At 37.0% G+C, this 27444-nt stretch overlaps 1 protein-coding gene across 4 annotated transcripts; it reads left to right on the top strand.

The window, feature by feature from the left end:
- The first annotated feature begins 1703 nt into the window (after positions 1 to 1703).
- On the top strand, positions 1704 to 26865 carry cep170bb (centrosomal protein 170Bb). 4 transcript variants are annotated; one of them, XM_079888960.1, is made up of 20 exons: positions 1704 to 2008; positions 8622 to 8756; positions 11888 to 11977; positions 13839 to 13919; positions 14143 to 14199; positions 14319 to 14433; positions 16630 to 16734; positions 16811 to 17329; positions 17658 to 18775; positions 19076 to 19252; positions 19381 to 19507; positions 19621 to 21312; positions 21510 to 21741; positions 21877 to 22036; positions 22355 to 22393; positions 22812 to 22943; positions 23115 to 23203; positions 23663 to 23756; positions 23845 to 23896; positions 23990 to 26865. In XM_079888960.1, exons 2-20 carry the CDS (start codon positions 8652 to 8654, stop codon positions 24163 to 24165), a joined length of 5160 nt encoding a protein of 1719 aa, XP_079745086.1. In that variant the 5' UTR covers positions 1704 to 2008; positions 8622 to 8651; the 3' UTR covers positions 24166 to 26865. The 4 variants fall into 4 exon arrangements, with proteins under 4 accessions (XP_079745086.1, XP_079745087.1, XP_079745085.1 ...); XM_079888961.1 differs by having other exon boundaries at positions 8606 to 8756; positions 16835 to 17329; XM_079888959.1 differs by having other exon boundaries at positions 8606 to 8756.
- The last annotated feature ends 579 nt before the right edge of the window (positions 26866 to 27444 follow it).

Genomic DNA, 27444 nt, shown 5'->3' with positions numbered 1-27444 from the left:
TGTCGTTGTTCTCTGTACTGACAGCACTCCAAATTTACAAAAAAATGAGCTCAATGTTAAAATTGACTGGAGTTCTCCTTTAAGTTGTTTAATGTTAGTTATTAATACTACTACAGAATTTCCTGCAGTCCTGTGACACTCTAAAACCTTTTATGAAGTCATAATGCAGAAAATATTTTGACAAAGTCATGTAGCCTCACACAGACATCAAGAATCAGCATATGAATCTCAACAATGGTGACAATGAAAAAAACAACATTTAGACAAACTCTGAACGTCACAAAACAAGCTACTAAAGTCACAAAAAAAGCTTTGTTGATTGTCACCTCAAAACATTTTATGTATAATGACTTAAAATTCTGAATACCAGATTGTCATAAATCTGATGTCACAATAACACAAGGCTACTGTATGTCATGTGAAGTTAACTAAAAATATACTCAGATATTTGACTTTAAGTGATATCAGTGAATGAAGTCACTAAAATGACAATATCATCACCAATATGTGATCAACAATAGTTATAATTATCTTACATTTTTTGCTACAACAATCATGTATCAGAGACACACATAGCAGCAAAATAAATACTTATTTTAAAAAGTCAAGTGTCAAGAGCCCAACTAAAGCAAACACTGATCACCATATTGGTAACATCAATATGTATTATTTTCAATTAGACATCCACACCTAAACCTCTCAATGAGAACTTTTTAATAAAATAAATAAAGTCAATCTGGACTTTTTGAACTGAAGATGCTGAGATCTTGAGAGATCTGTTAGTGTTTAATGTTATGTTGCTGCCAGTCATTTGAATTAATCCAGGAAAAACCTGTAAAATAACAGTGTTTGTCTGTAAAACATTAAAGAAAAATTTCTGTATACGTTTTTTGTACTTTAATTAATTTAATTTTACGGGGTTTTTTGGCAGCCGTAGCTGACAGTCATTGATCTTTTTTTACGATCAGAAGAGAGGAAGGAGATAAATATCCCTGAATATAATTGAATTTGGATCTGTTCCTGTAATAACTTGAGAGAGATAGGTCTGAGAATTAAAGATTGATCATTTACTTAGTGAGTTCACAGCAAACCCCATGATAAACACAATTAATGAAATATTGCACGATTATGGTTAAACGATCATAGAAATTTTAATGAATCCATTATTTTAAACTGTAGTATTCTTTACAATTCTGTCATAATTTATTCACCTTCAGTTTGTTCCAAACCTGTAAGAATTTATTTCTTCTGCTGAGCACAAAAGAAGATGGGTAACCAAACAGTTGATGGGCCCCATTGACTTCCATAGTATGGAGAAAAAAAAGAAAAAGAAAAAAATACTAAGGAAATGGGGTCCATCAACTGTTTAGTTACTGACATTTTTCAAAATATCTTCTTTTGTGTTCAGCAGAAGAAAGAAATTTATACAGGTTTGGAAAAACTTGAGGGTGCAATGACAGAATTTTAATTTTAACTTTTCCTTTAAATCTGTCCTTTGCCTGCATCAACCTGTAAAATTATTAGTGTTATAGCCTACATTTTCGGTAATACCTTACAAAATAAATCAATAGAAAATTCATATTTGTGGTGAAATATAGACTGAAAAAAAAAGAATATGTTGAAAATTTATCAAATTTGTAGTTAGCTATAAAGTGTTTGGAATGAATGCACATTTTCTTTAATAGCTGCCAATAAGCACGACCAGCTTTATATTTATATTGATCCCCCACGCGAGTGCGCGGTTGTTCAGGCGCTGGTGTTGCAGTCTCTGCTGTACACATGCACCGGTGGCGGCGCTGGACGCAGATGCCATGATAGCATGATCCGTGTCTAACGGGAGAGGGTGTTGTCTACATGGAACCAAAACACTGATGAGAATCCACGACCTTTAAACTGGATTTCACACAATAACGGTGCAGCCGGGATGCGCCTATCACATTAGGGAAAGCAAGAAGAAGACGTTTGATTCGTTTATCTGGGAGAGATCAGCGCATCTGGAGTCGAGTAGGTAAGGTCGGAGATATTCAGTGTCATCAGAGGCTGTGGATGAAAGGGCAGATGCGCACTAGATGTATTTATTTCACAAACAGAAACGTTCATGTTTTGCTACCTCATAACGATTCATGTACACGAGAGTTTGATATGCGCTTGAATTAAATAAATTCAGATCGGAGATGTCTTAATTCTACCATAATCAATATGGCTCAATATCTGTAAATTCGTGGATTTGGTTGACGTATACTGATGTAACATTGATGTCTGATGTAATTGTGGAGGAGAGAGTGAAATAAGGCAGCAGAAGGCGTCTCTCTTGCGACGGCTGCTGATCCTCCATCACCAACCCATTGCTGCTCAGACTCACTGTCTGATCGCATGGAGCAGACAGGCCCGATTTAATGCAAATGTGACATAAAATACAAGAACTATGCGTGCATGCTGAATCGTATTGTCCACTAATAGCATGAAAATTGCGTGTGTATGATATGAATAATTGATAGCATCGTCCCTTTGAGACGAACAGATGAAAGATGTATTATCTGCAGGCCTGCTGAAATATCATAGCTTCTTACATATAGGTCTTTGGCACATTTTAAAAATATCTTTAAAAAAAAACAAACGTTTTATCTGCTGTTTATTTATCTACATTTCCTACATTTCAAATAAAATCTGAAAAACTGGCTGTTATTTCGATGTAATATGTCTAGACAGCTGTCTTATCTAATAACGTATTAAAACTGTCAGTAAATGTGCAACTGTTAAGCTTCCATTTTGAGGAAACCGAACTTCAGTTAAAACAAGAACCCATTATGTCTATAGTTCTGTGTTAGGGTATAGGTACATGAATTACCTTAAAAAAAATACCATGCACTAAATTAAAACTTAAGTTAATGCATTTCATTTGCCAGAAGCGACTGCTTTAAATGGATCATCTTCCATTTGAATTTATTAACTGATACTTATAATGCAATGCACTAATAATATGACCATGGTATATTATTGTGAACATATTTAATTTGATACCACTAAAAATAATTTAAATAAACAGATTTTTACTGGATCAGCAAACATTTTTAACGGGATAAGACGTGCGCGAAATGTGATTGTTGTCCATCATTCTGCGCAATTGTTGAAAAAGAAAAACGTCACGTCGCAATATTGGAAATATTTGCGTTTTAAACCATGAAGGCGAGCACTTTGCGCGAGAGTTATGTCGGTGAAGAAGTACTATCAAATCCCATTAAATTATTCACTATAGAAAGTGAAAGTAAAAACTGACCGATGAGAGCTGAATCTACTCAACATGTTCTGATATAGCCTAACCTTAATTTATTTTCTTAATATTTCTCTTGTGGCCCATGGTGAAAAAAATGAGAATTATTTCGTGTTAAACACGTTGTTTTTAAAATGAGGACTAATATAACATCTTCATCGCTGCACGTCGGTTATGCAGTGATGCGCTATGAAATTATTGCGGGGCGAATTCTAATTGTAATATTAATTGTAATATTGATTTGATAATAAAAGTAGCCTCATAATAATAATTGTAACAGACAATGGGCCCTATCTTGCACCCAGCGCAATTGACTTTGTATACCGACGCATGTATCATTCCTATTTTGCACCCGCGCACAGCGGACTTTTCAGCGCAAAGAGGAGGCGTGTTCCGGCGCAAACGTTCCCTCATGCTATTTTGCAGGTTTAGAAAACAATTCTGCCACTGACCGAAAAAAACTAGTCTAAAGTCAGTGGTGTTGCACATGTTATTCATATGCTATTTTAAGGGCATGCTTGGCCATAATCAATGTAGCGTGTGCACAACGTGCGTACACTTTGATTCTCTCATCTACACACAGACGCAGCAGGTTTCATTTTTGCAAATCATAGCCTACATTATTACGATAGATAGATAGATAGATAGATAGATAGATAGATAGATAGATAGATAGATAGATAGATAGATAAACAGTTTATTATAAAAGCATACATCTAGCTTACACATTTACCCAAATTATCATACGCCTGTTTAACCAAAGTTAATTTGGGTGTGTTTCTCCATCCTCAACGTCCCTGACGAGAACGTCGGTCTCCTCGGCTGTGAACCGCTCCTGGCGCGCGCCTGACAAATCTTGTCCTGCTCTTAAAGGGAATGTGAGATGTCGCTCTGATTGGTTTATTTCACGTTACGCCCAAACCACACCTATGAATAATGAAGCTACTTCAGACCAACCCATTTTAGATTTGCGTGTATTCATAAAGTGTTTAGGCGAACCCTGCATGAACGCTCAGTCAAATAATCATCATTCAGATCACCGCAAGGGGGGCTTGAGATCATCTTAGGGGGGGCCAAGCCCCCCCAAGCCCCCCCTTGACGCCGGGCCTGGACAGGAATCTCTGAACTGCGGCCCAAACAAACATGGTGGTGCCCATCCACCGTTACGGATCAAGATCATTTATAAGAATTTTTAAACAACAAAACTTACTTACACGTATTTGAGAATCGGAACAGAAGACAGTTGACATGGTAAGCAAGTTTGTAAATATTTAGAAATAAAAGCGCTATCTGCATACCTGCAAACGTACTCGGTTACCTAACATAACCTCGGTTCTCTCTAGAAGAGGTTCTCTCGTATTGCGCAAGTTTGCTTACGCTACGGGTAAAGTCATCTTTTCTCGAGATCTGAAGCCAAAAATTAAATTTTGTATTTATTGTCAACGCAGTGCGGCAGCCAGCAGACCATAGCAGGCTGTATCAGCGTGCTCATTGGCTGACCTGCGGCAACTGCAGCAGCCTACCGGTGAGCCCTGCGTGACGTCACGCCCAATGAGGGCGCCCTCCACGCGCAAACATTGCTGTTGCACGCGCAAACCATTGGTGTTGATGTTATTGATTATAACATCTATAATTTACAGCATGAGATCCAACAATCACTTATTTTGAAGGCTATTGAAATAACTTTGTGCATAAATCATTCTGCATGACTTAGACATATACAGACATCAACAATCAAAACATGAATCTCAACAATGGTGACAATCAAAAGTTTCATGTCGCAATGCATGCTGGGTTCAGTGTTGGGAAAGTTCACTTTCTACATGAGCTAGTTCAAAGTTCAGTTCACAAATTTTAAAATGAACTAGTTCAGTTCATAGTTCATACTCAAAATTTTGAACTAAGTTCACAGTTCCAAAAATGAACTAGTTCATAGTTCTATTTTCCATGTTGCTGCGAGATTGTTTTTCTAAATGATTGCCACAGCCCATATAGAACCACAGACAATTATTTTATCAGTTTTAACACTGAAGCTATGCGTCAGATTTTTCCCATCCTCACCGACCTTGTCATAAAACTCGTTTAAATTATCATCATACGACGCCTTCTTGCAGCTTTTTGTTTTGATTTGTAACGTAAGTGATGAGTCGTTCATGAACGATCCATTCATTGCGTCTGTCACGTGACAAACGAACGAAAGACTCGGAAGGTAAAGAAATTATTTATGTTCCCTGTAAACGATTTTTGACTGCATTATAATGATTTATTAATTCAGAATATGATCAATATTGCGTAGGTGGATGTGTCCTTGGAATTTGTCAGTTAATAGTATAACATTTAAAGCCCCTTAAATGAACGAAATGACTCGAAAAAAGATTTGTTCATTTTGATGAACGAGATCGAACAAGAGTCAGTAGACACTGGTGGCTGGTGTTGCCAGATTGTTTTTTTTTTTCCCCGCTACATATTAAGGCCCGGTTTACGGTGTGTTTTTGCCGGGTTTTCGCCTGGAATGCTCTATAAAAATCTGGCATCCTATTGAACGAAGTTAAACTGAGAGAGCGTGGCGTTCACAGACACCAGAATGAACGAGTTCACAGTAACGTTCATCAGGCAGTAATAGAGTACGTTCAGTTCACGTTCACCCACGTTCACTATCGTTCAATGAACGCGTTCAGGCACAACACTGGCTGGGTTCCAGTACACAGTAAAAAATTAAATCTTAAAAAAATCGGTCAATGACTGTCAGCTTCGGCTGCCAAACAAAAACCGTAAAAATAAAGTAAAATATCCTAATTTAAATAAAGTGCAAAAAACTTTTACAGAAATTTCCCCTAAATTATTTTACAGCTATTTCCTGAATTATTACAATCAAACACCTTCATTGAAAAAAAAAAAAGAAATGACTGTCAGCACTGGCTACCATACAAAAACCGCAAAATGAATGTAAAATATCCTAATTTAAGTAAAGTGCAAAAGACTTTTACAAAAATCTTTATTCAACTTTTTAACAGAAACACAATTATTTTACATAGGCTATATTTCCTGAATTTGTACTAACAAACACATTCCCTGTAAAAAGCGAATCTCTTGTAGGTAATTACATGCATGATTTATTGCGACTACACGTCACTGAATCAACAACTACACAGTTACTATCTTTTAAATAAAGCAACATGCAGCAAATCATCAGTTCTGCTCATCTCTGCTCATCCTGAACTGACAGCACAGGCTCTAATCTTCAGCACAATGGTGACACAAAACACACGATACAGAAACACTTTAAATCCCAACAGAACATTAAACGCTAACAGTTCTCTCAAGATCTCAGCATCTTCACTTATTACAATCCATACTTTATTTCTTTCATACTGACGTTCTTATTGAGAATTAACAGAGGTTTAGATGTTGATGTTTTATTGAAAATAATAAAGTTTGATGCCACCATTATGGTAATAAGTGCTTGCTTTAGTTGGGCTCTTGAACCTTCAGTTTTAACTTTAGTTTTTCTCTGGTTGCTTCAACTGTGTGTCTCTAATACATATTTGTTATCAAATAGAAACTCATATCAGATGATTTTGTTCACTTTTTAGTTTATTGATACCACCTTAAGTTTAATATCTGATTAAGTCATAGTCATTTATTATTAGTTGTTAATTTTAACCCAGCTCAAAACACTTTCTTTTATATTTATATATATATATATATATATATATATATATATATATATATATATATATATATATATATATATAATTTTTATGTCATCATAATACTGATGCCATACCATCATGTAAAAAAAAATCAGTCACATTAGTGAATCAGGTCACATTATGACTAACATCATCAATTAAGTAATCAACACCATCTGATGACCTTTTTTCCTGGATTTATTTATTTTTTGTCATGACAAATGTGCATCAAAAACACAGTTAATACAACCAGAGAAAATCTATAGTTAACAGTTCAAGGGTCATGAGCCCAACTAAAGCAAACACTGACCTCCATCATGGTGACATCAAATTTCTGTTAAGGTCTTTTGCACTGTACAACCAATATTATACTTTAATTTTATGTTTTGTTTTTTTTGTTTGGCAGCCGTAGCTGCCAGTCATTTTACCCTTTTTTTTAAATATTTTTTTCAGGTTTTTTTTTTTTTTTTTGGGCTGCCAGTCATTCGACCATTTTATCATTTAACTGTTTTGTTACTGTTTAATTACAGATTATATTTATAATTTTACATACATTTTTATGTAATTTAAGAAAACAGAACAAATACAGTAAATTTTCTGTATAAAAAATGTGAATTACTGCAATTTGTCATTAATGTCACAATACCTAAAATAACAGCTGAATTTTTATTTTAGATATTATTTGTAATTTTACAGAGTTTTGAGTACAATTAAAAATGTAAGAAAATGAGCATCAAAAATTCTGTTATTTTATGGAAATTTGGATTTTGTTTTTTTACAGTGTAGAGCATAAAACCAGCATGCACTGCAGCATGAATACTGGGTTTTTTATTGCCACCATTGTTGAGATTCATGTGTTGATTTTTGATATCGGAGTATATGTTGTTTTTTTATGTGCATGATGTGGCTAAAAAAATTCTTCATTGTAAATGATTGTTGCTAGAACTTTAGCTGTAGTTTTTCAAGATCTCAGCAGAAGTTATTTTTGAGAATCAACAGAGGTTAAGATTGAAAAGATTTTATTGAAAATGTATGGTCACCATTACGGTGATCAGTGTTTGCTTTAGTTGGGCAGTTTGACTTTTGGCTTTTAGTTGAGTTTGTGGTCTTTGTAGTAGTGTTTATTAAAACATAATTTGTTGTAAAGAAAGATAATCCGATGAAGTAATTTTTGTCTCAATAAGAACTTCTGTAGATGTATGACAGAAACAATTAATAAGTATAATAATGTGTAATGGCTGGAAGTAAGTTGTAGTTCTTGTTGTTCCTCTTTCCTTCAGTGATTCTGCTTGTTAACAGCTGGTGTTCCTCATTAATGTTCAACAATCACTTACATATTCATTCAATTATTACTTTACTCTTTGTAGTGTGGAAACAACAGGATTTTCCTGTTGGGTTGAAAGGGTTAATAGTGTAAAATAAAAAGACACACCCACCAAATGTATTTTAATAGTAACAAACTGCAAGTTAAAAAACAGGTATATACTGGTCAATTTATTGGTCAATTTAAGGCAGTCGATTTCCTGCAAATTAAATGAGTTTCAATTTAGTGCATGGTATTTTTACAGTAACATACTGTACAATTAACAGTTTTCTCCTTCTTGTATTAAAATATTACATAAAACCTGTATTTCTTCTCAAGAAACAATCTTTTACAGGATGCAAAGGGGTTTCTTTGAGCAACAAAGATGAGTGTGACATCATGGTTCCTGGTCAGCAGCTCTGGTACTCGTCACCGTCTCCCACGGGAAATGATCTTTGTTGGACGGGAGGACTGCGAGCTCATGCTGCAGGTAGGGTTCATGGCTGAACACAAGCATGTTTAAGTTTTCATACATGAAAATCATTTGAAGATTGTACTTAATAATTACATATAATTCTTCAAAATAATATGTTCAATTTTGAATTTGAACATCTATACTATCTGTAGTTATTTTAACATCTTCTGGAAGAAATAGCTGAAATGGTCTACAAAGCTAGCACTACAGCTGTAGTATTTTGTGCTGTGTCATGTTGAAGTACTGTTGTTGGGAGAACAGATTTATGAGCTTGTGTCAGTAATGGTCCATTGGTGTGAGCCGAAACCCAGTGCTCACTTCCTGAAGTGGATAAATTAAGCGTAGCGTCAGTTCTGGCAGGTCACGTTAGTCAAGCTCGCATCAGCTGACTCTCAGCTGATCCACGTTTACCTATAGGAATACAACGCTTATCACTGTATACATATATAAGCTCCTTCAGTATTATCAGCAGCTATCGCGTTTCTCAGGAGCAAATTACCCTCCTCCATCCCCAGCTCCTCCTCTCGTCAGTCAGTATGGCATTCTGATTCCCCTTGAATTATGCATTTGAAAATTCTCGAATTATGTTGTACTTTAAAATCTTGAATTAGTGAAATCTGCAATACATTCATGTTGGTTCTGTTCTGTTTAACCTAAGGGGGGTTATTGCTGCTCTCTCTGCTCTTATCCATGCTAGGCTGCATGGATGCACAGGGAGTTCTTGCCCAGAATAGAACCATACCGCCAATCCAAACTGTATGCAACTGCCAATCGTATTTGACGATAGTGGTCCTAACAGAACAAGGGTCAGTTTTTTTAACAATGTTAAAAAAAGTAGATTATAATAAAGTTTGCATTAAATATTTTAATGCCTCAGATGTAAAAATGAGTCTTAAATAGGTTGTTATATAATTATATTCATGCAATAAAAAAAATAAAACAAATCTGAATACTGCTCAGACTATTGTTGCATCAAAATGAGTCAACATATCAGTTTTGATCTGTTTAATGGGATCCCACAAAGTCTGGAGTAAAATGTGTTGCTTGCTCAACCATTATCAAGAAAGCAAAAAAGATCAAATGTGCATAATTTTTTTTATATGTAACATGCCTTAGCAAATTCTTAACTTATTTAGAGTCAATTCAAAAAAACATGTGGATAAAAGATAAAGGAAAAATGGAAACTTTCCTTGCCATTATTGCCATCATTGCGAGAGAAAAAAGTCAGAATTGTGAGATTAAAAGTCGCAATTGCTTTTTGTATTTTTTTATTCAGTGGCAGAAACAAGCTACCATTTCTTTCTTTTTCTCAGAATTGCAAGATATAAACAAAATTGTTATAAAGTCAGAATTGCAAGATAAAACATTAGTTTCCTCAGAATTGGACTTAACTCGCAATTGAGAAAAAAGTCAGAATTGAAATATAAATTCCATTGTGTGATAAAAAAGTCAGAATTGTGAGATATAATCTTACAATATACCATATACTATAAGATATTTTAAATTTATATCTTGCAATTCCGTGAAAAAAATGACAGAATTGTTAGATAAAAAGTCGCAATTACCTTTTTTTCTTGGCAAGAAAGGAGCTTTCATAGAAAACTTGCTACTATAACAGCAACAACATATTTGAGCTTGAGACACATGCAGCTATTTTGTATTGTTCTGCAAATCTTCTGAAGCCATATAGTATAATAGGAATTTTTTAATGGTCACCATTGTTGAGATTCATATACTGATTCTTGATGTCTGTGTGAGTCTTAACAATGCCATCAGTGAAAATGTTTTGAGTACAAATTGTTTGTAAATTGTTTTTATTTTACCCACTTGCCATAAAACTGCTGTCTCTTATGTTGTAGAATAACAGTTTTGAATAACATTAATAATGTCTCGCTTGTTTAATTAATAAGTATACTAATTAACTAACCCAAGCAGGTCACTAAACAATGATTGTAATCATCAATCAACACATGATTATATTTTCTTTTGGATTTTGTGCCATAACAAATGTGATTTATAAACACTCAAATACAACAGCCAAAGGAAAACTGTTGCAAAAAAGTCAAGGGTTAAGAGCCCAACTAAAGCAAACAATGATCTCCATCATGGTGACCTTAAACTAAACTTAATAAATCATCAACTTCTAAACCTCTGTTAATTCTTACTTCCATCAAGGCTGTGGCTGGAAGTCAGTTGTAGTTCTTGTGTTTATATTTACTTCAGTGCTTGTTAACAGCAGGTATTAATCTTTCATTAATACAATTTTTAATAATAAAAATTCAAAATTGAAAGTTGCTGTTGTTTAAAGACTAGTACTGTAGTTCCTTTCATGCACATTTGGGAACTCGTATGCGTCAAATTCTGGCTGACTGTCACTGAATCCAAAAAAGTGTAAAAAGTAAAGAGTATGTCATTGCTGTCAGGTGCATGAAATGCTGAAGACCAGGGCTCTTCAACTCTGTGATTTGCAAGCAATTTTGAAATCCTTAGCTTGTCCTGGTGTGTTTGGTTAGAGCAAAAACTCAAGCAGGACACTGGTTCTCCATGACTGGAGTTTTAAAGATTGCAAGCAATTTCAGATTTCAACAACCTTTGTACACATACCATATAAAAAAAAGGTGTCGTCACTAATGGTCAGTCGTTATTTGTAGAGTGAATCTACTATTTTTATGTCATTAACTACAACTACAAGAGGTTTTTACCGTGTACCAGTAAACATGTAACCTGCCATTCAAGCCATTTCTTGACTTGATTATATAATCAGTGAGCAAAGGGCGGGGTAAACAGATTTGGCTTTGCTGATCATAATTGAAAGTTTGATCTTGAAATTAGATCGAGTTGTTGCAGCCAGGACAAAAAAAAAAAAAAAAAAAAAAATCCCTCTTTTGTGTTCCATGAATGAGAGAAAACCATATTTTGAGATTAAGTACTTGCAAGCCACACAGGTAAGATTCATAGAGCAGAAATGTGGGACCTGTTTAAAGATTTTAAAGATCCAACTTATGTTTACTTTGCTAAAAGAGCACTACCTTTCCAGCTGAATTAGGTGGGAGGCCTCAAACATGTATGAGAGTATTGTTTGGGTGGAGTGAAAAAGTGTGAAGAGTCATCAAGATGGCTAATATAGATGTCTTTTTCACCTTTAGTCTCGGAGTGTGGATAAACAGCATGCTGTTATCAACTATAACCCTGCCACAGATGAGCACCTTGTCAAGGATCTTGGTAGTTTAAATGGGGTAAGCTTTTAAACAAAAGGCAACAGGGACTTTTACTGTCATAAAAACATGAGTGCATTTTAACAGACTACTGTGACATTATCTGTGAAAGACAATCTGTATTCTCTTTCCCCTTGGTTTTAAAAATAAAATGGACAGAAGTAACAGACTTAATGTCACTATGGTGCTGTTGCAGACTTAAAAGCTTAAAGTTATTGCTGGTGTCGTCACTGCAGTACAGAGAGAATTAATTAACCCTTGAATCAGACCCAGTCCCAATGACAAATGTGTTAGGATAGGAAACTTTCTTAAAGTCGTCATGAAATCAAAATTGACACTATTTACTTTGTTGGCGCACTACTATTACTAATCTTGTGATGAACATGTACAATCTGTGCAAGTTAATACACAGAAAAAAAATTAGTTTGTCGTGGTGTTTCCGCTCTGGAACGGCGTTCCTTCTCTGATGATGTCAGTTTGACAGCTTGGGTTGAATATCCTTAACCACTCACTCCCCTCCAACCATCAGTCTGCTATGAGCGAGGGATGGAGAGGAGGTGCGCTAAAATAAACACCCTCTCTATTAAATATTCCATTTCACTTGGAAATACATCACAACACTGAAGCAAAGACAAACTTTGTATGTAAATTAAACTAATTTAATTGAAGACATGTTTATAAATAACTTAGTTCAGTTGGATTAACACTGATGTTTATCATTATACAATACGTACATAATGAATCTCTAAGTACAACAAACATTAATCTATGAGTGCCCACAGCCTGAACACAAGCACTACTCTTCAGCACAATGGTAACCGCAACATTCAGTAACAGAAACTCCTATAAATGTCCAACATAACATAAACTACCAACATCTTTCCCTTCACTGAAAAACACATAAAATAACACATTGAATACCTAAATTTACTCTCCTATTGCAGCCAAAGCATGCAAAGCATGCTGGGAACTCTAGATCCACTGATTGTAGAGCATAGAGCCTTTGCCACCAATGGTCTCTACGATCAACTTAGCTCACGATGCTTTTGAGAAACACAGCCTTGGGTAGTTGATCTGTAGTTCCCAGCATGCCTTGCTGCGTTAGGAGAGTAAATTCAAATTCAAGGTATTAAGTGTTATTTTATGTGTTTTACAGCAAAGGGAAAGATGTTGGTAGTTTGTTAATGTTTAACATTGTTGGACATTTTGAGAAGTTTCTGTTATTGTTGTTGTTACCATTGTGGTGAAGAGTAGCGCTGTCGGTTGTGATTTTCACTTTAATACAACCTAATATGTTTAATATCCCCAAATCACAATTTCTCATTGAAACAAAATCTGCCGATTAGCAAAGAGCAGGTGCACATGTGATGAATATGTCTATCCTGAGCTTTAATGGAAATTGTATATTGGGTCAATGTAACTCAATTAATTTAAAACAGCATTCCCTTGTTTTATAGTACATAAACCTGATTGAAGTATAGGTTATATCAAAATTGGACTTCGTAGGTAGAATCAGGTAGAAATACCTCCTTAAAGCAATAACTGCATGTTCACTTTTTACAGTGCATTCACACTCACATATCGTTCTGAAACTCTTTCTTTTGCGGAACACAAAAGTAGATTCTGTAGGTTACTATGAATATTGTTAAATCTTGACTTATTTCTTGTGATGATCATGTTCCTTATTTATCACTTTAGATAAAAAATAATCTGCTAAATGAATTACTGTAAATATAATTTTTTTTTTTTTCTTTCAGATTGAAGTTAAAGCACATTGTTTTCTGAAACAAAAGCATTTTCCCTAATAACCTGCCTTCGTTCGCTGTGGCATTCCAATATCTCAGGCACATATACATAATTTGTTTTTCTTCTCTCATTTCAGACCTTTGTGAATGACTTGAGAATTCCAGACCAAACATACATAACCCTCAAGCTGTCAGACATTGTTCGTTTTGGATATGATATCCTTTACCTGATTAGCTTTTCTATGCATGCCAAAGCATGACACTTTAAATTTGGTTGAGGCAGTTTGTTGTCTGTTGTCTAATTTCTTGAGCATTCTCTGTACAACCTTTTGGAGAGACTGTGTTACCATGATTTAAATTCCTGTCTGCTTAAGGTACAGGTATTCAGAAGATTTATATACATCTAAATTGTAATGTACTGACTTAACATGAAGAGCACATTCACATGTGTATATTCTCGAGAAGAGTCAACATAAAGTCCCTGAAGAGGCCCTCAAGGTATGGTTCTACATGTTTGTGAGTGTGTGTCTTTTTTATGTTCTATCTGAAGCATATACAAATAATGATGAATGTTTTATACATTTAATATTTTGGTGGACTATCCCCTGCTGTGTCAGCATGAGAAGTACACCAGTCAGCTGCAGATGGACATAAAATCTGTAGAGGGGAAGCAACAGAACCTGCAGGAAGAAAGGACCAAATTAGAGCGTTCTGAACGCAAGAGTCTCACAGGTGAGAGTGATGAAGAATGACCAAAGTCAGGAGAAAAAGACAGAGTGATAAAAAGAATTTTAAAAAATGCTTTGCAACATGTAGTACAGAGGGTATCTAACAACAAGATCATGTCTCTTATCTACAGCATGTGTTAATCTCTGTTTATCTGTATACGGTGGCCTGGTTTGTTTGTAAACCCCTCCTAGTCGAGCTTTTGGTCAGGTGACGCATACGAAAGATAATCCTTTTGCCTTAGTCCAGCTGCTGGCACTGCATTGACACATACATCAATGAGCATCTGTTGGCACCACATGGCTCATGGACCGCTCAACTCGTAGAGTGCTGAAAAGCTCATTAAATCTATATACATACAGTGGTGTCTAAAAGTCTGACATCACTAGTGTTTCTATATATGTAATATCTATTTTTATTACAAATAATACAAAGAAACTGAAATAAAAAAATCAACATGAGGGTTGTTTGGGTTTTTAGATAAAATATTGAAATAATAATAATCACAACTTTTGAAATAATGCATAGTAAAGTGAGTATGCAAAGAGTAACACTAATGGGCAACATTTAATATGATGTATTAGTTTTTGTTAATCATATGTAAGTGGTTAACAATTATATTATTGTGTAATATAGACACTTAAAATAGACACCTGTATACTGGACATTCAATTTTCACAATCTGATCTACCTGCATTGACACCATTATGTGAGAACTGAACTGAGCTGGGCGATGACATCACTGTTTTCTCCAGAGCGACTATAAATGAACTAAATTAATAACTTTTTATAACAAAAATTAACCATCACTGAACTTACTTAAGCTGGATTATGACACTATTTTCTTCTAGATCTGTTGTACAGCCGAAACAAACTTTGTTGCATTATTTTCCTGTTATCTCTGTAAAGCTGCTTTGAATCAATCTGTATTGTAAAAAGCGCTATATAAATAAAGGTGACTTGACTTGACACAAGAAAACTTGTTTCAGGTCATATGGCTAATATGTTAGAATATATAATAGAAATGAGCTTTATATAATAAAAAGTAACGTTGAGACGTAAAAATACTTGGAGAACACACTTCAGTCTCAGTCTCAGAGTGAAAACATACTTTTACTTTTCCTTAAAGTTGTGTCCTTTTATTTCCTTTGTATATCAAAAAGCTTATCAAAAGATGGGAATAAATCTTCAGGATGGTCTAAAATAACAAACAGAACAGAAGCTAACTAAGGTTTAAGGGAGCTACCTACCCTGCACAAAAACAAAGATGAAAATCAACAACAAACTTCCCTGAGCTTTCTCTCGAACCTAAAACAGGAGAAAAATATACACAAAATAATAATAAAAAAGCACCCTCTCCCTGCATTTCCCAGATAAACATAAACAAGTAAACAGAGCTAATAAGAAGTGATACAATACCTTTTAATTACCAACAGAAAATTTAATTAATACCTGCTTTCACAATACCTTTTAGTTACCCACAGGTAAAAAGTCAATGTTACAATACCTTCCAGTTACCCTCACAAGGATAAACTGGTAACTCTTGTTGCCACACAGCAAATGAGCATAGGTCCCACTCCTAACTCAAAGGTAAGCACTAGTGCTCATTCAGCATGCGTGCACACACACACAGACAATTTCCAGTCTAAGGCTGGGGTGGACGCAATGTTCTGGTGATGAGTCGTTCATTACGTTTGTCACGTGACAAATGAACGAAAGACTCGGAAGGTAAAGTAATTATTTATGTTCCCTGTAAATTATTTTTGACTGCATTATAATGATTTCTTAATTCAGAATATGATCAAGATTGGATAGGTGGATGTGTTCAGGGAAATTGGAAATTCATTTAAAGCCCCTTAAATGAACGAAATGACTCGAAAAAAGTTTTGTTCATTTTGATGAACGAGATCGAACAAGAGAGTCAGTAAAATGATCCGAACTTCCCATCACTAGAATGATCTACAGCACTGGCTTCTGTGAGTGCACCATTTATACTCCTCTGCTCAGTCTCAGGCATGCTCACAATGAGTTCCAGCTGATGGTAATTAACTTGAGTGAGCAAGTGAGGGAGAGAAACAGAGCACAACACAGGGAATGCAAATATTTTCTCACAACAAATGATATTAGAACACCCTGGGATGTAACGATAACCAACTCATCATCTCTCTTTCTCTTCCTGTGTTTACATGTGTTCCCCTTCAGAGTCCCCTGTACCCCGGCCAACACCATTGTATGGACAGCCATCATGGTGGGGTGAGGAGGACTCTGGGAACAAGGGAGTACAAAGGTCAGGGGATAATCATTCAGGTAAGCACTTGTCCTCCCTTATGGCCACTTTCATGAGTTTTTAATATGGACATTTGTCTTATTACCATATTCATAGTTTGGTGTGGGTGTCTGTTGACAGAGATCACAAAGGAGATAGCTGAGGATGAATTTAACGTCTCTGTTCAAGAGATCCGTGACGGCCAGCCCAAGTCAACCTACCTGTACCATCGAGAGCCCAGCTATTTTGAAATTCCAACAAAGGAGTTCCATATGCAACCCAAGTCCCCAACGACGGATTTGATTGACATCCCAACCAAAGACACCAATGTTTCTCTGATTTCTACACCTCCAGTTGTCCAAAGTCATGCTTCTTTTACTATTGAGTTTGATGACTGCATGCCAGGCAAGATTAAAATCAAGGATCACGTGACCAAGTTCTCCTCTCGTCAGCGTAGCAAGCAGCTACAGCCCAGTAATTCTCTGGCAGCCACACCCACTGAGGTTCTGTCAGCTGAGAGCAAGGTGGCAGATTGGCTTGTGCAGAGTGATGTCAGCATGATGTGCAGGCGGCCACCCTGCGAGGATGTGTACAGCACTAAGAGTGACTTAGCAATGCATATTCGGACACTCAAAGGTAAGAGACATCTTGCACTTCCTTCTGTTAGACTCACACTGATACAAAATGTTCTAAAATATGTATATACATGCATCCTATGTGAATACATTGTTACTCTTTCTGTGGCTGTGCCTGCTCTTAGTAGGTCTAGACGAGGCAAGCTGGCTGTAGTCTTCGTAAAAACAAACTTCAAGCTTTGATTGTCATGATTTTAGTAAAACAAATTATTATAGAATTGACATGCAGGCTATGAGGAATGATTAACTGCATGAATTTTTATTAAAAATTTTTTTTTTTCGAATTAGATTGACAGCCATAATATACACTATATTTGCAATCCTAATAGGACACCATCATGATGATGGAACCCAGAGTGATTCAGAAGATCCTGTGCTGAATGGAAAACGCAGCAAATCACATCATTCCATGCAATCACAATCATCAGTACAGTCACACCAGTCAGCGCAGTCTAAGCCATCTGAACCATCAGAATCAGTTCTGTCCCAGCCGTCTGTCTCAATGCAAAAAACTCATCATCCTCAGTCAGTCTCACCACACAAACCCCATCAAGGTGTTCTTGATGAAAGTGAGGCTCATCCTGTACAAGAAGCCTCCTCCCTTCACCAGACAGAGGTTAAGCCCATTCCCCCTGAGCCTCACACCCAGCAAGCCTTCATTATTGAGTTTTTTGATGATAATCCCAGAAAGAAGCGGTCACAGTCCTTTACCCACAACTCTGCGCATGCTGACTCATACTCTGCATTGAAGGCCAAACTAGAGAGACGCAAAGGCCTGGCTCATGGGGAAAGGCCAGCCTCTGTGCATGGGCATGTTCCTCCAACACAGCAAATCACTGTTCCACTGAAAGGTTCAAGCCATGGTGGTTCACAGCGATCAAGCTCACTGAAGAGAGAGAAGACAGAAGACAATGGGACCAGCACATCTTTATTAGGGACCTCTTCTCGCTCTTCACCAGCTATCACCATTAAGCCTTTTGGGAGTGTGGGCAAGAAGTCCAATCTTGCTCAAGAATTTACTGCAGAGTTCTTGAAGGATACAGGAAAAACGTCCCCACCTCCCTTGTCTGCCCCACCTGTGATGATGTCCCCATCACACACTCTTTTACCCTCCCCAGCAGAGCCCTCTGGACCCTCATCTCTGTCGTACCCATCTTCTCCTTCTCAACTACCTGCATTATCCCAGTCTCTTCTTCCAATATCCTCCCCTGTCTCGGTCCCTTCGGAAGCCCCTGGAAGGGTTCCAGTTTCTAGTGCCTCCCCAGTCTGCTCAGCTGGGTCATCTGTGCCCCCGTTTTCACCACTATTAGCTAGTGGTGTTGAAACTAAGGGCTCAAGGGTGACACGAACTGAGGAGGAGGACAGTCTGAGTGATGCTGGTACCTACACAATTGAGACAGAGTCACAAGATAAGGAAGTGGAGGAAGCTAGAAGTATGATTGACCAGGTGACAAAGCCTTTTTTTTTCTTTTTCTTGAGAAAGAGATATGTAGTTTCTATATTACAATTGGTGTAAAATTCTATAAGTAAGTGATTGGTAAGTTGAATGGTAAGAGTGAAAAATTGTGGCTCTTTGGCACTTTCAAAGCATTTATTGAGTTCAATGTTTGAGTTGTCCGAAATATAAATATGTGTTTCAACTTCTGGTGTGAATTTGGGGTGCACCGCCTGTTTGACCAATGTGATCTGAAAATGTTTGAGTAGTGTTTGAGAAACATAGTAAATCATATTTGTTCTCATTTCACAGGTGTTTGGTGTTTTAGATGCACCAGAATACAGTGGTCAGACTCTTGGAGTTTATAGGCCTGTGATTGATGATGGTAAAGATGTGCAACTATTCTTTAGTCATAGCCACGGTATGGCAGCTGATATAATGTCGACATCATCACAGGGCCATGGTGGGGACCAAGTCAAATCACTGCAGGTATTGCAATTATGTACTGCTTCGACAACAGTACTCTCCTTCATTGCTAAATGTCACCCTAACGGTGTCAGTAAATAGTGAACAATTAATGCAATTATGATTGATAGTTGTTGCCCTTCGTGATTTAGGCACATCCTGGTGTAGGAGAGCCTAAATGGGTCTCATGCTGGGCCAGCCTAGCAGACGCTTATAGTGATCCTGGATCTACACAAGGATCTATGGGAATTCCACCCAAAAATGGGCCTGCAGAGAGAGGTATTTTCATTGAAAATCACAAGTTGTGTTTGAACAAGTTGGCAATACAAATTTTGATTTCATTATGAATAGCCAACAAAATAATAACTATTTTCACTCTTTTGATTTCGAAGATGATAGAGTGACATTAAGTCAATGCTTGGATATCTCGGAATCAGATGGCAGTCAAGGTTTCAGGACCAGACGACTACTTCCTCAGGTTCCACCAGGAGAAAAACTGGAGAACACAACCCCTAGTATCTTGATCCGGCATGAAACTAACGTGGACCATGAACCACCGGAGAAAGGTTCTAGAGCACCACAGCAGCAGGACTGTAATCAGAGGCTACGTGTCCAAGACGATGTGGACCCAGACAGTCTGAGTGACACCAGCCGTTCAGATGACAGCTCCATCCTTGATAGGAGTGGAAGGAGCCAAGAAAAGAGAGGAACTTCAATACCCTCACCTTCTGAAAATGTAAACCATTCTAGAGGGTTAAGAGAGAAGCCACCACCCACTCCCAAACCCACCTCATTTTATATTGGTTCTGAAGATGGTTCATCCAAGTCAGATGCATCCAAAAGTCCAATTCTTTCACAGCCAGAGAGAGACTGCTCTCCCAAAATACCTCCAACTACTGTCTTGATACGACATTTGAGTGGTCATGAGTCTAGGCGTCCAGTGAAGCCCAACTCGTCAGCCCCGAACCTTCAGGCACATAACAGGGATGTGGTGCCCACCAAAGAGACCTCAACCTCATTTGTTCGACAGGAGAGTTTTACCAAAGATAGGCCAAGTGACAACATTCAAGTCAAGAAACTACCACATATCTCTAGTCATCCTGCTTTGAGATGCTTGGATACAGAGGAAACTGTCCAAGATACATTTCCCTTTCATAAGGAAGCAGAGAAATCATTGGCATCACCAGAAGAGAAGTTACCTGGATCTAGTCAACGCTCAAAAACAGGAAGCTCTCCTGCACAAGAGGACTCCCTGTCTGGTGATTCAGATGTTGATACTGCCAGTACTGTAAGCATGGTTAGCAGTAAAAATGCTCCTGTCACTGCACCTAAGAAGCGTACATCTGCAAGTGACCAGCGTAAGGAGAAATCATCTTCCGGTTTAACTGCAAAAGACAAAGCACGGCAACCTACAGCACGTGAACGACTATCAGAAAAACGCAGAAATCATGCTTCTGCAGATAATACTAGTAAATCTGAAATGAGTCGTCGTCTCCAGCTTCGTCGCAGTGCTGGTAACCATGGTTCTTTAGACCTTTTGGATAATCAGCATGGTCAACAGCTGTGGCATGAAGCTGCTGCTTCTGACTATGAGTCAAGTTCACAGCCCAACAGCCGCAAAAAACTCACTGCACCCCTGCAGAAGGAGGACCCCAGTAAGGTGACCAAAGGAAGCCCTCAGGTGCTCACCCGATCCAATAGCCTTTCAGCCCCAAGACCAACCCGTGCCTCGATGCTCCGCCGAGCTCGACTAGGTGAGACCTCAGACAATGAGGGTGCGGAGACAGACCGTGCGTCTCAGAGCTCCGACCACAGTAAGACTCCTGCTGAAGGCAAGAAACTCTCACGGCTGGACATTCTTGCTATGCCTCGGAAACGAACTAGATCCTTCACTGTTCCAAGTGACAATGAATCCACCTCAAGCAAGCATGGCATTTCTAACCATTCTACAGAGGCGAGTAGCAGTGCGAGGAAAGGGGCTTCAAGTGAAGTGAGGCAGGCTTCCGGCAAAGGGACTGCATCAGTAGGGAAACACTCCTCCACTCGTACCCGCTCTAACCAAGTTAAACACAGTAGCACAGCTGGTGAGTATCTGTCAGTTTAATACTCTTAGAATCTATAAATACAGTTTATATAGACAAGACCACTGGAGTGCCATAACATTTTTCAACATTTTGAATCATTTTTCATTATTACTGACAATATTTGATGTTTCAAATTACAAACATGATACATTGATTAGAAATATTCACTTCCAATTTTTTTTTATTTACAACTTGAGGTTCCCACCGTAGACAAAAGGATTCAGACTATTCCTCTACCTCAGAGGAGGAGTTTGAGACCAAATCCAACTCTAAGCAAAAGCGCTCTCATGCCTCAGCTTCAACTCAGACACAGACACCACAGAAGACTGTTCAAATGAGGCTGAAATGTGGCTCTTTGGAAACGGAAGAAGACGACACTCAGAATGAACACTTCCAGAATTGGTCTACTCATAGTGCAGAGATTGCCAGGTTATTTGGTTTTTGTGTTGTTGTTGTTATGGTGTAATATGGTAATGCATTGGGTAGTGTGTGCATGCATAAGTATTTATGATTGATGATTTTTTTTTAAATATATATTTCAAAATTAATACTTATATCCTTTAGGCTGAGTCAAGACCTGGCCAAAGATCTTGCTATTCTTGCACGTGAAATCCATGATGTAGCAGGGGATGGTGACTCCCAGACATCCTCAAGCTTAGGAGCTACCACTTCCCCAGGCTCCATGCCAAATACCCCCGCATCCACTATCTCGACCAGAGAGGAGGTAGGCCTAAAGTTTGTTTGCTTGGTTAAATGGCATCCCATCATATACACTGGCCCATTCCACTACCTTTTCAGTATGAAGCAGAACATGCTGCAAATGTTTACAATCTCCTCATTAGCACAATGAGGAGAAAACATAGTAGATAAAATGCTAAAGTCAAAGGTAACCAAGCATGTTCTGTAACCAAGAAGTCATGGTGAAGTAGCATGGTACACCTCCTGATAATTATATTGTGTCCCCAAAGAGGATTAAGATTAAAGAACAAGGTTTTTTTGTAATCTTGCATATGTTTTGTTGTATATTTTCTCTTTTGTGCAGAGACCATATGCATCATTACAGAGGTTCCTGTTACCTCAGGTGCTGAGTTCATCACTCATTATCACCAAGTGTTGTCCAAAATCAATGTACTAACAGCTGTCTGATGTCCACCTTTGAAACCTGTTGTTGAAACTGCTGCTCTAATTGATTTATTCCCTAATGCATCCCTAATGCATGGAACTTCACTTCCAAACTCAATCTTAAGGCTGTATGTTCACAAAACAGGTTATGTTCACTTTAAGGAGACTGTCCAACTATGTTGACTGTGAACATAGAACCCTTTGCTATTCACAATTGAATTACCATGATCATACAGATATCTTCCCAGAGTTGTATCTCTGAAGCCTCCATTGTAATCTGAGCTCAGAGATGTATGTCTGTTAACATCAAATTTTACCTGCCATTGTCATGTCCATGTGTTCTTACTAGTGCTTTCCCATCCCTGATTAATCTACAGCTGGTACAGCATATACCCGAGGCAAGTCTGAACTATCAAAAGGTTCCTCCAGGCTCAACTAGTCCAATAGACCAGGACTCAAATATGAACGACCATGACAGTTCCAGACGGCGTCCCTGGAACCGTGAAGAGGTCAAATTTGGTCAAATCCTTTGCTCATTACACTAATAAACTGATCCATTAGTCATTTGCTTAGGGTGTTACAACCTTCATAGCCAATGGCAGTGTCTCTCAGATACGGTATAGATAAACTACAATTACATCATTTTTAATTTTAACCTTTGACTCTTAATTTAATCACAGGTAATTCTAGACAATCTAATGCTGAACCCAGTCTCCCAGCTCTCCCAGGCTATCAGAGAGAACACGGAGCAACTAGCAGAGAAAATGAAGTATGATTCCTATTTAAAGGTCAAATAGGCTGTAGGTACATCATAACCATAAACCACTTGCTAGCTGTTAGCAGGGGGTATTAAGGGAATAGAGATTCTCATCTTAGAGAATATGTTAAAATATGTATAGTCCTCAATATTTAGACTTTGTGTATCAGCTAAAGATTGACTTTGACTTTGTCAACCTTAGGAGGTCACTAGAATATACAGATATACTACTGACCTCCTAAGGTTGACAAAGTCAATCTCTAGCAGATACACAAGTCTAAATATTGAGGACTACACATATTTTCACATATTCTCTAGGATGAGAATCTCCATTCCCTTAATACCCCCTGCTAACAGTAGATATATTTAAAGCTAATAGACTTGAAAAGCACAAAATGCATTTTGATGTTCTTTAAAACAAAGTTCTCAGGTGTTTTGTCTGTATAGTCCCACAAATATTGTTTCTTTTAGAGTTCTGTTTCATAACAAGACTGAAGTCTGGGAGGAAATAGAGGCAAAAATCAACGCTGAAAATGAGGTTCCTGTCCTTAAGACATCTAATAAGGTAAATTCTGTCCTGATTAAAGGCAATTTCTTAGACCAGACTTTCATTTCAGAGATTTTGTAATCTATTTTCCTTGCTTTGCAAACAGGAAATCTCATCTATTCTCCAAGAACTGCGACGAGTCCAGAGACAACTTGAGGGTGAGTTTATTAGCACTAGATCTTTAACTTTGACCTTGTATGCTACACATTCTGGGGCTTTCCCTATATCCATTGTGTTTTGTCTTGCCTTAGTGATCAACACTATTGTTGAGCCTGGAGGAATCCTAAAGATGCCCCCTGTGGCACCTTCTCCCAGGGGAAAAAACAAATCTGCTTCCAAGGAGTTTACCAGCCCCACGTCTAGTAATGCCAATGCAAGTGCAAAGCGAGGTCCCAAAGGGCCTGAGGGAGGGCGATATGTAGTATAAGCATAGTAAACAACTGCACATTTCTTTGGAGACTGCAATATTTGTGGCGTATTTGTAAAAGTATTGTAAGAATACCTGTGGTGCAAATATGCGTCATATGCTTTCTCTAAGACTGCAGACACACTTCACAAGCTAAAGTAGGTTGTAAACATTGTTCTTTTCAACAATTGTAATCATTGGCTTGCTTGAGCGATTGTCCGTATGCCATGTTGTCATTCATGATTGAGTTAATGCGTGGGTGTTGTGTTGCTGTCTGTTTTGAAAACCATTGTAGCATTCAATCCACTTTCCAATTCAATTCACTGTCAATCATGTAATGCACTTGGCTGTTACAAATCTACAGCATGACAAAAAGGATGAATACACAATACCTAGTGCTTGTCTTCAACACGGGCATAGACATTAGCTTGCTTTGAGAAAAAAAAAAAGATTTACCAGTTGTTTTAGATATGCTATCGTGCTTTAATGCTATTAATTGAATATTGCTGCTTCTGAGAATATGGCTACTGTTGAATTCCCAGATATAGCAAGTTAAAATATTGTTAATAGCATCAAAAATATTGTTAAAAGCAATCAACCTTTGGCATAAATGTATACGGTGACTGGGAGGGGATATGTTTGGTTCACTTTTGTAGTAGCCACGAGATCCTATATTGAGATCATTTTTTTGAAAATCTAATTAAATTATTATTTTTTTAAATCAACCCGCGGCAACAATTTAAAAGTAACCCAGTTCCATAGGAAAACCAGACTTTGTAGAACTGTGGTATTTACCCAAATTTCAACATCGATTCATTTGGTTATATATATATATATGGATATATAGGCTAGTACATGCTATTTTTTCTCGAAGAAAAAAAATAATCTTTCTCAGTTAGTAAACTATACAGGGAAACCTGTCAGCTGGTACTTTATTGTTAAAGGTTAAAATTAACAACTGATTTCAATACAATTGCATACAAGGGCGTTTTTATAACAATGACGCTTTTGGATGATGTAAGAGTACAAATAAAATGAATATGTATGTCACATTCACTGAATCAACTCATGTTAAGATGTTGTGGATCACCATAAGGGTTCCCACAAATCCATATCTCATGGCCAGGACAAACCTAAGTGAACCAAATTTGTCCCCTCCTGGTCACCGTAGTTTTGTGACTACACCACAAACTGTATGTCTGGAGTGTTTAGGGTGTTTAAGTTTATGTGTGTAAGCGACTGCTAGATTATAATAGAATCATGTGTGATGCTGTGAAGTGGTGTTGCTATGTGTTACAGGTAAAAACTTGAAAAACGGGTTACCTTCACCCTGCCCCACTATATTATATGCTTTTATGATTGTATGCAACAAAGTGATTGTTTTTAATTTGGGATGACAAAGAGCTATCATTGGTGAGAACAGAAAACCACTGGATGTAACAGGCTATCACCCCTACGTTTACATTAGCCGTGTATTCTTTAAGTGTCATATATTCTATGTATTTGTGATTTTGAATTGCATCAAAATGATGTTTAAATATCCTGAATGAGATCCTCAACAATAATGTCACACTAATATTCAATTTAGGAAACTGTACATATTAGTAAGGTAAGGAACAGTGTTGAAAACCATTGGGTTAGAGTTCAAATTAGACCTTTGGGGTAAGATGCCCCCCTGAATTCACCCGGAGTGGAATGTTGTCACTATCATTATTTTATTTATTTATTTATACTCATTGTAATTCATGGGGTTTTATTTAATAATTCCATGAATTACTTTGTACATGTCAGAAGCTTTTCAATAAAACCCATAGCCTAAATGAGTGAAATTATTACATTTGAATTCAGTGTTACAATTATGACATCTTCAATTAAAATACGGTCAATTAAATATGTAAATATTCATAAGCCTGTATATAAATCATGGAATAAATTTTCCTTTCAGATAAATCTCTTTTAACTGGGATTCTGCCATAAATTGTCTTTCATAAGTTATTCAATTATTCCAAAAAAATAATGCTCAATTTTAAATAGAATGGTTGATTTAGTATTTTATAATTATGACTTTTAAAATTACATAAATAATAAGGTTGATATAATTTATACATTCATAGTTTCCCCCAGGAAGGGGCCATCAGCTCTTTGAATAATTTTACAACATTTCTAAATAGAAAACCAGTGCATTATAATACATCGGTCTTATTAAGTGAAATAAATATTTCACTTAATAAGACCGATGCATTATAATCCTGCACGTTAAACATATCTAAATATTTTAGAGTTTCAAAGTTGATGCACATTGTTGTTAAGGAGGGAGGGGGGCATCTTCCCCCATTTTAGTTTGCATCTGGCCGTATAGAAATATTGCGACAACCAGTATCTTCTGATGACAACAGTGTGAATGTGCAGTGAACCACACATACAGTACAAAACATCTTTCTGTCTACCAGTGTCCCATCAACACATTGCATTATTAAGTAAACGACACCATGTTAGTATTGAATTGTATTTGCTTTGTGTCTGTAATTGTGATCTTCCATTACAGCATTTTTTTTTATTTTTTTATTTAACATTTTACGTTAAAAAGGCTCTACAATCCTGGTATCTAGTATAATCAAGTAAATCTAGGAAAAAATGTTTCTAAATATCTGCACTAAGAAATGATTGTATACAGTAGATTTGTTTAGTGGTTTATCAGCTCACCATTAAACAGTTTGCTTTTTTTTTACCTGGGTGTTATGAATGGTTTGTTGTTTCAAATGCAAATGAAATTAAAGCTGCAAGCAGCATTTATCGGGGTTCAAGCAATTAAGTTTTTAAGTTATTAAGTTTTATTTAGCAAGCATGTAACCACTGACATAATAGATGGAAAAGACCATTTACAGCCAATACAGGCAATGTACCATAGGAAATATATGGTTTTAAACCTTTTTAACAGTTATAGTGCCACCTATGGTCCGATCTTCATGACATTTTGCATGCTTGTTAATGATGTTATGTCACATATGCTCACCAATTTTTGTGAAGTTCTGAGTTTTCATTTAGGATTTATAGGCTTTTTAGTGTATTTTGCCACACCCATTTTATAAATTACCCCATTACAGCCATCCAAATGCAAAAGTTCAACTTTTTTTTGATAATTATTGATCTAGAGAGTCCAGAGAATTGTCCTAGACTTGTCTGGTTCCGATCGGGCAAAAAACCTAAGACTAGTTTGCAAAAGAAGGTTTTTAACATATTCATGAATAATTAATGAACTGTTTGATTGACAGCAATAGTTCTTGAGGCAAAGTTGTTCAG

Source organism: Squalius cephalus (assembly GCF_949319135.1).
Source record: "Squalius cephalus genome assembly, chromosome: 12".
NCBI lineage: Eukaryota > Metazoa > Chordata > Actinopteri > Cypriniformes > Leuciscidae > Squalius > Squalius cephalus.
The sequence above is the reverse complement of the archived record's forward strand: the minus strand, read 5'-3'. Positions and strand labels throughout refer to the sequence as shown.

Bases quoted from the DNA above. Each gene is read 5' to 3' on its own strand.
- cep170bb (XM_079888960.1), top strand. From the start codon at position 8,652: ATGAGTGTGACATCATGGTTCCTGGTCAGCAGCTCTGGTACTCGTCAC. The intron at 19,253-19,380 runs GTATTGCAATTA...TTCGTGATTTAG, and splicing joins ACCAAGTCAAATCACTGCAG to GCACATCCTGGTGTAGGAGA. The intron at 22,394-22,811 runs GTGCTGAGTTCA...ATTAATCTACAG, and splicing joins AGAGGTTCCTGTTACCTCAG to CTGGTACAGCATATACCCGA.